At 30.7% G+C, this 14963-nt stretch overlaps 1 protein-coding gene across 1 annotated transcript; it reads left to right on the forward strand.

Annotated features, from left to right (window-relative positions):
* The first annotated feature begins 755 nt into the window (after positions 1-755).
* On the forward strand, positions 756-12349 carry LOC118202467 (uncharacterized). The gene is made up of 2 exons (XM_085819766.1): positions 756-1376; positions 12034-12349. Exons 1-2 carry the CDS (start codon positions 813-815, stop codon positions 12046-12048), a joined length of 579 nt encoding a protein of 192 aa, XP_085675892.1. The 5' UTR covers positions 756-812; the 3' UTR covers positions 12049-12349.
* The last annotated feature ends 2614 nt before the right edge of the window (positions 12350-14963 follow it).

Consider the following 14963-nt stretch of genomic DNA (forward strand, 5'->3'; position numbering starts at 1 on the left):
AATAACACTGAAGGAAATGTCACTCACTCATTCGATGTTTGCATCATAGTGTGGTCGAGAAATTGTTCTTTCCTCACGGTGAGGCATGTATCAGTTTACTTAGTTCGCAAAGCTTAACCCAGACGCTGCTTCAATACATAGAATTACGTTTGGGATGTAAAGAAAGTAACCAAAACATGTGAATGAAGTTGGATACGCGAATTTATTAACTAATCATTCAGGTACTCAGTATTGGTAAACATGACACTGAGTTTAAATATCTCACTACGATGTAAGTCTCATACACAAAATGAAGATTATGATAAAAAATGATTTAAAATGAGAAATTTTTCAATTTAAATGTAAAATAGCAGTAAAATGAAAAATAAATGTAAAATTACATCACATTTATGTATGAAAATTACATAAATTCATTAAAAAAAATAGTTATTTTATCTGGTTGTAAAGAGTGTTTTCCGCCAAAAAACGTATTAACGTGTATAATTCTGACACAACGCTATAGCACAATTTGCCACTTCCGCCTAGGTATAATAGCAAATTAACAACACAAATCAAATCAAACTGTTGATGCAACGAAAGTAAACAAACGCCAAGAACTAACGCTCTCACCCACATGACGTCATGCGCATGTGGCATAACTTTCTCCCTGCACTGCGCATCGCTCTTGGGCCCCCCCTGAATGAAGCCAAATGTAATTTTTCGAAGTAAGCAATACACGTTTTCGCCATTTTGCTTGCACGTGCTGCTGTGGGGGAAGCAAGGTACATAGTATTAGCGCTGATATTTTGTGTTTTAATTATCTTATTTTAGTTATGTGTTTGTCTAAGCAATCTGAAAAGATGAAAATACTCATAATCGGGGATTCTATGATTAAATATTTACAAGAATATTTGTCTGCGAATTTACCTGATTACGAAGTTGATTTTCGTTGCTTTCCAGGAGCTAGGATTGAAAGGTTGACACGTGAGATTGCCTTTATGAACAACCATTTTCATTTAGTTTTTGTCCACGTTGGTACCAATAATTCAAATGACGATTTAGATGAAATTCATCGTAAATATGGTTGTCTATATAAGGGAATTGAACGATTAAACCCGAAGGTCATTCTGTTTTCAGGTGTTCTCCCACGATGCCCGGATTTATATCGACATTGTAACACGTATCACCTACAAGAACTTAATAGGAAGATACTAAACATAAATTCAAGATTTCTCGCAACATACGAAGGTAAAGATGGGTTTTTCATTTGCAGCTCTTTTGACTATTCTTGGAGTACTTGTTTATCCAGAGACGGTTTACACCTAAATCGGAGAGGTAATCAGCAGCTGGGGAAAATTTTTGTAAAAGATATCAGAATAATTTTGACTGTTGCAGAGGTAAGTGCACCATTTTGTTCTACACCCCTTAGCAGTTTCCCAGCATTAACCAGTATTCCTTCTGTTCTGAGTACTCATTTGGGTAGTAATCTTGGTGTTTCTGTTTCCAAACCACTCTTTTCAGATGTTGTGAAACGTTCTTTAGTTTCCAGTGTTCGGGTTTGTAATTCTAGAGATTTTTTGTGCCATGTTTCTTCTTCTAAACCGCTTTATTCAGATGTTTTAAAGCATGATTGTTTTACTATCTCTGTTTTGAATACTAATCCCAGTATTCCGAGTTTATCAGATTTTCCACTTCTTGAATATTCACTTGGCACTATTGTAAATTTTTTGGATCCACCTCCTAAGCCACTTTACTCAGATGTTTTAAAACATGGATTTTCTGGTATGATTTTGAATAGCAGTTCCAGTGTTTTGGATGTATTGGATTTTCCAGCTCTCGAATGTACTGTCCACACTACATCAGGTGTTTTAAATTCTACTGGATCTCAACTTCCTGGAAATTCAGTGTCTAATTCTCAAACTGCAGGCTCTTCAGATTCCAATTCATCATCATCTCATCTTGGTATCAGTTTCAATTCTTGTACTTCCATGTCGAATTTTCCAGTTTTTAAGGGTTCATTTGTTTGCTCTGATTCAGATTTGCAGAAGGCTACTGTATCTGTATCTAAATTTTCTTTTATGTCGTTAGTCACTTCTCAGCCTACTGGTTTTTTAGGCTCTGTTTCATCTACTCAGCTTGTCACCAATTCCAATACTTGCCCATCAGTTGTTGGTTCTTGTGCAAATTTTAATTCTTACCATCCATATTTTCATTTTAGCAAGTTTTCTATTCTTAAAAATTATTCAGAATGTTCTAACATTAAGTTTGGGGGTGCAAATGATTCTAATCAGGGTGAAAGTAATGTACAGAAATCTGAAAATGGATATGTTGAAGAAAACTGCCAAGTTGTTACCTCTGTTAACCCAAATATAAAGACTATAATTTGTCCATGTTGTAAGAAAGATTTCTCTTGTAAAGAAACTTTATCAAGACACAAACGTAACTGTAAAATTTTAAATAAGGATAATTTATGTACTACTATAAAGAATGATGAAATAGAAAATAAATATCCAAGAACGTGTGAGGTATGCATGAAGTCATATGCTTCAAGACAGTCATTTTTTAATCATAAAAAAAGGTGTAAATCTGTGTCTTCTGAAATTGATTCAAAATCATATATTTGTGACAACTGTGAAATAGACTGTAAAACCCGCAGTAACCTTTTTCATCATAAGAAGTTTTGCTGTTCTAAAAATAATTTTAAATATTCGTAAACCGTGTGTTTTTCCTGATTGCAAGGCATCCTTCCAGTTTATTAGTGATCATAATAAACATTTGGCTGGATTTCACAATTCTGAGATAGATGTGTGAAGGAGCTTACATTTTCATCAATGGTAGAGTTTCAGCTGTGGTTAGAATGTCATTCTAAGGAAACATTCAGTTCTTTTAAGAAGTGTTCTGGGAGTAAACATAAAGTTAATAAAGCATACCATTATTATTGTTGTCACTTCACTGTAACACAAAAAAAAACCAGTGCCAATTTCAAGTAGAAAAAATCTTAAAGGTTCTTTACCATTAGGCTTCAGATGTCCATCCAGAATTTTAGTTTCTGAGGAACAAGATCTTGCGACAGCTATTTTGTATTCAGGTCACAATCATGAGCTGTCGTTTGAAAATACCAAATTTTAACAGCTTAGTCAGAATTGTCGTGATCAAATCAAAACTTATGCTCAGTTAGGTGTTTCCACCGATCAAATTCAAGAATTTATCTGAGATGGAAGTGGATCACGTGATAATAGAGAGAGCTTAAGTATTAAAGATAATTTTGTAACATGTAGGACTATAAATTACTATGTAAAGCGTGTAATGATTTCTTCTCTTGGTGATGATTCACTTTCTGTTGCTGCCATAGTTGAGAAACTTAGGCAGGAATCGTATGACCCTATTCTTATTTACAAACCTCAAGGAAAACCAACATTGTATGGTCCGAAAGGCCTTGACACACTGTCTTTTGCACTAGGATTGCACACAAAGGAGCAAAAAGAAATGATGATTAAAGGTTGTAGCAGGATTTTATGTATAGATTCTACTCACAAAACAAATCAGTATGATTTTTATTTGCTAAATTTAATTGTCCCAGATGAATTTGGTAGTGGTTTTCCCGTAGCACATTTTATTTCAAATCAGTTGGATCAGGATACAATGTACAATTTATTTCTTAGTATCAAATGTGTAATACATGAGCTTAATATTAATTGTTTAATGACAGATGATGATAAAACTACACATCCTGCATTTGAAAAACCATTTGGTCCAGGTATTAAACATATACTATGTAAATGGCATGTACATCGTGCATGGCAACGTAGTTTATTTCGAATGGTTTCAAGTCAAAAACTTAGGGATGAAATTTATTTTAATTTAGTTATATTGCTTGAAGAAACTAATTCTTCTTTATTTATTTCTATGATGGATAATTTCCTTCAAAAGTTTCGAGCTGTTGCACCATCGTTTGTAAATTATTTTGAGGAGTATTATTGCCGAGCAAGTCTGTGGTCAATGGCATACAGAAACTTCCCTCATGCATTCACAGATACTAACATGTATTGCGAGTCATTTCACAATAAATTGAAGACTATGTACTTAAAACATAAATTTAACAGACGCCTCGATAATTTAATTAATGTACTTTTAAAAATTGAAGATATTTACATGGCTTATAAGTATAAAGTTGAAATTAACTGTAAAGAGAGCATCTACCAGCCAACTTATAATAAATGACATGAATCTGGAATGAAAATACCTGATAGTGATGTAACAGAAACACATCCTTGTTTGTGGTCTATAAAATCACAGACACGTAAAAATATTCAATATACAGTTAAGCGGTTGCATGAACTATGTTCAGAAACAGATCATTGTTATTCAAAGTGTATTAACCTCTCCTGTCTAAATCTGTGTCATCATTTATATAATTGTAATTGTCCAGACTTCAGCACACTATGTAAACACGTACATAAAATACACTCAATTACATGCAGGCAACCAAGTCCTTCTGTAATTGCAACAGATATCCTTAAAGCAGAAAACTCCTCCCCTCTAGAATTGATTAAAAAATCTAATGCTATTTCAGATACTGTTGTGTGTAACACTGAACCTAAAATTAACACTTGTAAGACTTTAATGTCTGAATTATTAGTTATGTTGCTGCATCCGACAATCCAAAAGATATTAATACCTAGTATAACAAAGAATTTAAAAGATATAGTTTCTAATTGTAAAGGTGCAATAAAATCAAACCATTTGAAAGATTTTTCTGATAAAATGCCATTTGCTCAGGTTGCTCCAAATTTAAAATTATCACGTCAAACTCTGTTTCGTACAACATCTGTGAAAGGTATAAAACGTAAAATTCTAGATTATCCCGATGCTTATAATAAAAAAAATGTCAAGGAAGGTTTGTTTGGGTTATCAAATAATATTAATGTGAATGATCATAAATCATCACAGGATAATTAAGGTTAATTATCCTGTGATGATTATGATCACAATTATTATAATTAACCTGTGACCACAATTAAGGTTAAGGATAGCAATTTACTTAAATATAATTCTTTTACCTCTGAGCTTAATGTATCCGATATTTCAAAATGTGTTCTGCGAGCTGGGGAAACACTTCTAACATTTCTCGATATAAAATCTCTTGTTCCTTATATTTCAAATGAAGAAATTTTAGCCCTGAAGGCTGTAAATAATAATTTTCAGCTTGGCTGGCTTAGTGACAATATTATTGATGCTTTTTTTTTACCATTCTTCATAATACTTCTTCCATAGCTGCCAAATGTTACCATACACTATTTTTTCAGTCAGGTAATAAAACTCAAAATGTATGGAAAAAAGCTGATTTTGCACCTGTTGATTTCTTTTTTATTCCAGCTCTTATCAATAATAATCATTGGGTTTTACTTGTTGCAAAGATTAAAGATAGTAGAATTTTTCAGTTCTATGATCCACTTGGTTGTAATGCCGTTCAAAATTCTGTGTATTCATTAATTCATTTGTGGCAAAGTATCCTTAATAATGTTTTGGATATGTGTAATAATTGGTATTGTTCGTTTCCCAATCATGCTATTCAGAATGATGGCATGAGTTGTGGAGTATTCATTTGTTATTATGCCTATCAGATTAGCAGAAATTTAGATGTTAAACAGGCTTTCAATTCATATGAATTTAGGAAGTTTATTTTTACACAATTAGGTGGAGAGATTGTGAAAATATAGATGTTAAACATATAATTCATTTGTTTTAAATATTATTTAATTTTTGTTTTCTGACCTATTGATATAGCATTAAACTCATGTAGGTAGTATTTTATCTTGTGTTTCCTGTGCCCTAAGCTTTTTTATATATTTTACTCTCGTAACTTGTAAATTCAAAGACTGCATTTAGTATGAATTTTCTTTTTTCTTGCTTTAAACCTTGAATTGAGTGTTTGTAAAATTTAATTCCGAAATGTATTTTCCGTATTAAATTGGTCTTGTCTTGTTATTTTTAGTAACACTTGATGGTACTTAGCTTCAAAATTGGCTGTTTAAAGCCTTGTAACATAGTTTTTATATAGGCCTTAAATTAACATTTTTCTTTCAACTAGCTGATATAATTTTCTTTGAATGTTCAGAATTGACGTTACCAAAAGAACAGCTATGTAAAAATGTTAGTTTAGGGGAACCAGCATGGTAACGAGCTTGCACAGTACCTCTTGGGTAGCATGGAAACCTGTGTATTTTTATATTGTCTCAATGGATTTGAAAAAAAAAAAATTAAGTATTAAGTATTCTTTATAGTTAATGCTTAAGTTCGATTTTCACAATGTGTTATGTGTTAAAATACTGTTTTTATGCTTTTCTAGTACTATAACCTTTTAACAGTGACAGGAGGATAAAAGCACCAAAAATAAACCCACTGTGGTTATTGCCTATGCGACAAAAGTAAATTCTTCTAGCTATTGCCTATGATCTAAAGTGATACTTCGGTTCCTTTGCAAAGTAGTATAAACACAAAGTAAAGATCCAATTGTAATTCAAAAAGTAAAAACTCAAAATATATGAAATACTAATTAAGAAAATTAGAAAATGGTGAAAGCTTAACTTGATTCAAAGTTAAAAGTTTATATGTATGTAGAATAAAGTTTAAGCTATCTCAAAACATATTAGAAAAAATACTACAAAAAATGTTGAAAAACAAAAACTACTACCAAGCAGCGGTAAATGGGAAAATGCAAGGCGACGCTGCTTAGCTGTAGTTTTTTTGGGGGGAGGTAGTATTTTTTCTAATGTGTTTTGAGATAGCTTAAACTTTATTCTACATATTAACTTTTAAGTTTAAATCAAGTTAAGCTTTCTAATTTTCTTAACTATTGTTTCATATATTTTATGTTTTTACTTTTTGAATTAGAATTGAATCTTTACTTTGTGTTTATACTACTTAGCAAAGGAACCAAAGTATCACTTTAGCTCATAGGCAATAGCTAGAAGAATTTACTTTTTAAATTTTATTTACATAAATATATTTAATGTACATGTAAAATTTCTTTTTCATACATTCTTAATGTTAAATTTTCATTTTTGTCTTATGAGAATGTTTTTGTACACTTGTTTTTACAAAGTTTGCATTGTTTTTAAATAATCAAAGGCAGAAGTGTCATAAAGCAATTTTTTCAGGTAAGAAAATAAAACTTGCTCTTGTAAGAATTATATATTCCGATTTGAAGATTGCATTTCAAGTTTGATAGAATGACCAGTTTCTGTTTTTTTATGAGCAATTTGAATAATTTTACTAAACAGCTTTTTAAATCTTGATTTTTACTGGAGAAAAAGACGAAACTCTTTCGCATCTATTAATTATAAAAGTCAACTAATTTCTGGTCAGAACAATAATTACTTGGTTTGTTGATTGCACTTCGCTTTTAATTCCATTTTAAATATGTTAATGAGTAAATTCATTCCTTTTAATAGAATTCTATTTTTATTTTTCAAAGAAGAAAATGTATTCAATAATCCCCCTGAGAAAATTCGTAATATCTCAATTTAATTTTTATTATTACTAATATTGGGAGAGTCAACGGTGGTCCTAAACTGACTGAGTAGTCTTAATTTTTCACTTGTCAGATATACTTTCTTTACTCATTAGCAGATGTTATTTCGTTGACATTTTTAAATTAAGACAAGTTGTTAATCAAATCTATTATTTATAGCTATATATCAGAAGTGCATATACTAGTTTCAAATTTTCTGTTTTAAATGAACCATTAAAACGCAGCAGGTAATCGAATATATGTTTATCAGTAGCTGTCTGTAGAGTGAAACAGTAACTGCCAGCAGTGTGAAGCTAAAACACAACTTTTAAATGTTTTAATTTTAATAAAATACAATAAGGTATTCGTATTTGCATAGAGTTGGGGATTATCATCAAGATAAAAAATTTGGCAATTAGGGCATTAATGTTTTAGAGCTTAGGATAAAAATGCAGATTTAAAATAGTTAATTTTCATGGTGTTCCAAATGGAGGAAATGTAGATTGTATTTATAAAACTACCTTTTAATACATTTTTGAATTGCCACAAGAAGGCATGCAGCTTCTCTTAAAAGATCACAAGATAAACTATTTCGTATTTCAAAATTTCACAAAGGACATTATATGACCTCTAATGCAAAAGGATATTGTCTGATTTTGACTTAGCAAGAAAGGAAGGTAAGAAAACAGTTATAAAGCAATTCAAGAAAGGGCCAGCTTACCAAAAATTTTAGTTCAAGGAATTCGACTTTCAAAAAGGATGATTCTTAGTTTGTAATAAGTACTATTTTCACAATAAAAACTTCTTAATATTCAGTTAATTGATTTACAAAAAAAGCATACGACTGCTGTCACAAACATCCTGAGGGTAGTTGACCCTATCAGTTTCACCTGTGTGGCTAAGTGAATAAAACAGCTCAAAACTTTTATCACTTAACAAAGGTTTGAATGCTGGCAAAGAGGCTAGTTACACTGCTTTTATAGCTTTGCTCATACTGTGTATGTAAATATGAGCCAGTCTTTATGAAGTCCTCCATGCTGTGACGAATTCAGAAGGCAAGTAGTGTAAATTTATTGGGGTTCTTTCTAGGCTATATGCAAAAATAAATAAACTCACTGTAGGGTGAGGGGGGAAGAACTATAACAACCAGACATTGTGAATAAAGTTTCTATTTAGCACTGATTCTAGATAAAAGCTCTTGTTTCAAAATAATTCAAGACGAGGCTGTTTAGAATTAATCGTCTCTCCAAGTCTGGTTCCCGGACTGAGTTGGATGCTGTCTGGTAAGGTAACGCAAGGCTACCTCACTGTAAACTCTTGGCAGAGATATTAATGTCACTCTACGCAGAGCGAAATAAAATTTGCGCATGGCCAAGCTGGAAAAACCAAGATAAGGTTTCTCTCTTCACTTACTGTAACTCGCTCTCACTCCTTCTCTAAAACTGTGTTCTGTGATTTTGTTCCAGTTGTCCTGGGCATGTTGAAAAAATATTGAGGATCCTCATTTGTTCGTAATTTTAAAAGTGCCTCTTGACTGGCAAGAGAACCTTGATTAAAAACCGGATATAATGAAGACAGCCTGGGGACTCAAACCAGGTGGTCTGAGACAACGCACCTATAAACTGATGAAAGGGAACAGAACAATGTCTCCCTTCGGACAACTATAAGAGGAACAAAAACTTGAGTTTGTTTTGTGGCTGCTGGTCACTTTCTTTTTGAGAATTCGTTAAGAAATGCTCTGTCCTTGGGAACTTTCAAAGCCGCCATTCTTTTTCTCAGAATGTTGTGGTGGTTGATACAATAGCTTAAGCCGTTACAATGCCCTGTTCTGTTAATCAATTAAACATTAACTTTTGCAAAGTTCGAACGTAGATAGAATTTTTTTTAACAGATCAGTGCATATTTTGCTGATTGGAGATTTTTCTCTCTGGGAGCTATAGAAAAAGTTATTTTTTTAATCAAAATCCTCAATGTCTTGGAGTCAGTCTTCATCTTATTTTGAAAAATTCCATAAGTGGAAGAATGTATATTGGATCAGTTTTTAAGCTAATAAATCAGTTCATGTATACATAGGGTATGAAGAAATATGCTCTGTGTAAGTAAACTGAAAGCATTTTCCCAAATAACTTTAAAATAAGAATCGCAAAAAAACGCTTCTTGAAGTGTTACATAGCAATAGGTAATAAAGAAGAAATATTAAGAATTATTTCCTTCAAGATTGAGCCAACTTGAACAAAATGTAAAATTATTTACTTCCAGGCATTCTTCCTTTCAAAATAAATCTGTGCATGTAACTTAAATGAAGATTCAAATATCAAAAAATTCAGTACATAAATGAAATAAAATTTGTATATTCAGTAAGCATCAGGGATGTAATTTTTAAGCTTTCTCTTTTATGTAGGCAACAAAAAAAAAAGATTATCCCTAACTAAAATATTTGTGAAAATAATTAAATTTCAATGGAATGGTAAAATTTGGTTTAACTGCAGTAATTAAGTTTGTATGATTTCATTGCTATTTTATTTGCACATTTACTAAAAATTTGTATATTCAGTAAGCATCAGGGATGCAATTTTTAAGATTTCTCTTTTATCTATCCCTAACTAAGGAACAAAAAAAAATCTATCCCTAACTAAAGGAATATGTGAAAATGATAATAAAATTTCAATGAAATGGTAAAAATCTGTTTAACTGCAGTAATTAAGTTTATGATTTTATTGCTATTTCATTAGCACATTTACTACTATAATAATACATATTTTGACTCTCGTATATACAGTAAGAGATGGACTATGAAATGCTTGGGATATGCAAATTCTTGATAAATAAAATTTCCGGATAATAATATATAAAATGCAATTGGCAAAAAGGCCTGTTAATGGAGAAAGAAATTTCAGGTCTAATACTATAAAAACTGTCTTCTTATTTGTTATCAGCTTCTAATCAAAAGCCTACAATTAATTATGTAACATTTAAAAAAAACTTCACACATAAATTTGTATGTATTTGCTATGCTTTTGGCATATGAAATTAAAATATCTTATTAAATGTCATCATGAAAATTAAAGGAGATGTTGCCAAATTTGCACCATTCATTCCAGTGGGAGCTTAAAGAAAATGGCCAATTTTTATTTAATATCATGATTCAAGTTAAGGATATAGCATATCAAAAACTTAAAATTTTGTATGATAATTTTGCACTTTGTATCACCATTGTTCATTCATTTTTTCCCAGTTTAATGTCATAAATTATAATTAATCCGATGCTAAAGTCTTTCATTAAATTTTGCTGGTTTTCACCTTTTTCAAAACTTAATTATTTTGTTTTTTATATGTTGAAGAATCTTCCATTTTTGCAGTCAAGTTCTGGCAAAGATTTTCAGTCAGTAGATGGATAATTAATCAAAATAGATACAATATTAATTTCCTGTCACATTAAAAGATGTTTAGAAATTGTTACCTATAGCCTATTCAACTTGAGGACCAATTTAATGAAAAATCTTAGTAAAACAGGTGAAAACAATTTCTGATAGAACACCTGTGTTCAAGTGCACTTCCAAATTCCACTCTATGCAGTGACCTTGGTCCTTTTTGCTCACCACAAGAAATCTTATGTTCCCCTCTAGTGGTAACAAAGGACTTCTAATGGGAACTGAACTGTGTAACTTCCCACAACTGGTGAGAAGAATCAGAGCCAACAATAAGGACTGTTATAGTTACTGTTAGCCTTGGGTGAGGCCTATTCTCTGGAGGAATTCTTAGAAGAGTATGATGGATATAACAGTGGGGAAGAGGGAATGTAAGAAAGGTGTGTAAATGTAAATCTGTTCACAATTTAGAAGTTATCAGCAGGGTTTCTGGAGGCCTGTCCCTGCTTTATATGTCACTTAAATTTTCTGAAATTAAAAATTTTCCAGTTAGTTGATAGTCCAGCTTTTACTGTATTTTAGCATTTATGTGTTATGGATATATAATATTGCTGTATTTAATAATTATTTAAGTAAAATATATTCATAAGTGTGTCACTGGCTGCTATCCACATAGGTATTTGTTGCACAGGCTAGTATCACAATGGGATTTGTCCGGTGGTCTTTTATCCGGGAACCTATTTTAACATGTTCTGGAATTTTCAAATATATTTTAGGAAATGACTGAAAAGAATTAAGAATAATTTCCTGCTTTTTATATGAAAACCAGATTTCTATTTTTCGGTAACTTATTGGGAATTTCTTCTTGTATGACTGGTTTCATAAAGGCTGATTACATACAAAATATACAGATGATTGATGAATTAGATATTAATGAAGTTTTTAATTTGGTTTCATAAAGGCTGATTACATACAAAATATACAGATGATTGATGAATTAGATATTAATGAAGTTTTTAATGTAACAGGATATTTAATCTTGATTGTGCTGTTAAGAATTTAAATTTTGTGTAACATTAAAAGTGAAATTATAAATTTAAGTTTTATTGTCTTTATGTAACATATTTTTTTATGCTTTAAGACACTTTTTTGTTGAAATAATTTTTTTTTTAGTTGCATGGTAGCTGAATGATCTCTTATATGGATGGATGCCATGCCAGTATAAGAAGAGATTAAGTCCCAATGGCAATTTCCTGCTTTTTATATGAAAACCAGATTTCTATTTTTCGGTAACTTATTGGGAATTTCTTCTTGTATGACTGGTTTCATAAAGGCTGATTACATACAAAATATACAGATGATTGATGAATTAGATATTAATGAAGTTTTTAATTTGGTTTCATAAAGGCTGATTACATACAAAATATACAGATGATTGATGAATTAGATATTAATGAAGTTTTTAATGTAACAGGATATTTAATCTTGATTGTGCTGTTAAGAATTTAAATTTTGTGTAACATTAAAAGTGAAATTATAAATTTAAGTTTTATTGTCTTTATGTAACATATTTTTTTATGCTTTAAGACACTTTTTTGTTGAAATAATTTTTTTTTTAGTTGCATGGTAGCTGAATGATCTCTTATATGGATGGATGCCATGCCAGTATAAGAAGAGATTAAGTCCCAATGGCAATTGTTTTTGTGACTGACTATGCAATATATTTGTAAAGCTTTCAGAAAATAATTGCTTTTAGGACATATAAAAATGTTCCCCATATAGAATTTAAAGAACATCTGGTAAAGTTACATTTGAATTCTTGTTAATTGTTAAAAAAAGCAGATGGTATATTTCACAGAAGATGGATGATATGTTTCACTTGTTTTTATTCCAGATTTCTGTTATTTTCAAATATTGCAACTAAATATTCCTCAGATTTAAGAAATGTGGCCAGCACATCTCTAACCATTTTGAGACGTGGAATTGACAGAATAGTAACGAGCTTTAAGTGAACTATCAGTATCTAGTTGATCATTTATAAATGAAATCTAATTGTTAACTTTATGGCTCAGTCTTAATTATAAACACTAGTCATTTTTTAGTATTCATTCCTCCCATCAAATATAAAAAAAATAATAATAATAATAATAATGATACATGAAGTCATCCTGTGGTCATATATGGTTTCGGATTCACAAATCAATGACTTATTTTTTTAAATCTTTAGAATTCTCAATATAGTGTCAACTATGTCAGTCCATTTCTTTGTATAGTTGCTAAATTGTATCCTTAAAAATAACACATAACAGTAACATTTGGTGGAAGCATTTTTATTGGAAAAGTGAAATAAATATGAAATTATGGACTAAGGCTAATACATTTAATTGCTTCATAATGAATTTATTCTCCTAGCATTTAGCACAATTCCAAAATACATTTAATGCTTATAAATATAATATGTTGTTCTCAATCACGTACCTATTTTAAATACCAAATTTCAGAAGTTTCTCTTGTCTTTTTACAAAAGCTTGTTCCAAGTGTTAAAAGTATCACTTCCAGTGTATTAATATTAAGAAAAATCTAGTTGTTCCCATTGATATAAAAGTCTTAAATGCCAAAACTGGAAAGTAAGAAGATGCAGATTTGATATAGTATGGAGAAAAACTGTAAAATTAAAAAAGATATGAATGGGTGCATTAAATACAAAGTAGTGGTTTTTGCTTATTATTAAAGCAAAAAGCATTACTTTGTATTTAATGCACCCATTCATATCTTTTTTTTTACTTTATATCTTTTTTTATACTAAGTTCCAATACAGCTTTGCAAAAGAAATTTTTTCCATTAAAAGAAAAAAAAGATAAGACCGGATTTTAACCATATTTAGGCATAAAACTCTTGAAGCAGTTCTAATTGAAAAGTTAAATATAATGGGAAAAGAAACTTTATTTAAAAAATTCCATAATTTAGAGCTTAATTTTACTAAGCATGCTACCTATAAATATTTATATTCATTATTTGTAAAGAAATTATAAGTAATTTTATGATCATTATATGTACTATCCTTCTGTATCTAAAATTCAATTTTTTTTTTAATTTTATTTTTCTGTAGAAATCAGAATTCAGAAACCTAAATATATATGATTTATGGATTCTAATTTTCTCTATGATTATTTGTGATTTAAAATATTTGCATCAATAATGTTTTAGTAAATTTTGATATTTCTGCTTTAATAAAAGGAAAATTTCTAATAAAATATGTATATAATTTATAAGATTTTTATTTATTCAATTTTATATAGAGAGATATTTTAAGCTAATCTAATTAAATGGATTACAATTAATGATTTAATTAAAAATTAATAATAATAATAAAAATATGGGGAATAAAAATATGCTTTATATGCACATTTTCAAATTTGTAAAAATGTCATTCACACATTGACTGCTGACAAGTTTTGCTCTTGGTTGGAGTATAAGTAGTGTAAACAGGCCTTATGAGCTTCAAGCAAAGTACCACTTCTAGTTGTCCAATTTTGCCCAAAATCTAATCAACTCTTTATGTACGAATGTAGAAAGCTTAAATATGGAAAATGGGAATTTTTGGAAGTTCCAGCAAGCGTTATTGTTGATGAAAAAATTTTCACACACAAACAGACATCATTCTAAAAACAGCTGAAACATGTTGTTGAGTTCCCTAATTCGCGCTTTTTCGTGGAAAACATCCTTTAGAACAGCGAAAAAAAGGTTGTAAAGCCCTTTAGAAAGGCACGATCCAAATCACTTTTCTGCCCTCCTTTATTACTGTTCCCTAATGAGAAGAGTCATTATAGGGGCCCACCAGCGGCCGAGCGCTAACGCCGCTGAACACTGGTAGTTCGGTCCGAGGTTCGAATCCCGCGAACGGGCTGGCTGCATGGGCGTTTTCGTGATTTTCCCCATGTGTAACGTGTATACGAGCTAGTTTCCCATAAAAAGTCCTCCATGAAGGCATCCCTCCCTTAAGGCAGATAGCCCTCGAGTGCTTTGCCGTAATCTAATAAACCAAACCATTATAGTGGTTATTTGTGCCCTCCCCATGAAAGTAGTAAAATTTACAGAATGAA

This window comes from Stegodyphus dumicola, chromosome 7, assembly GCF_044657685.1.
Source record: "Stegodyphus dumicola isolate Sdum_Otavi_A_Nest chromosome 7, ASM4465768v1".
Lineage (NCBI taxonomy): Eukaryota > Metazoa > Arthropoda > Arachnida > Araneae > Eresidae > Stegodyphus > Stegodyphus dumicola.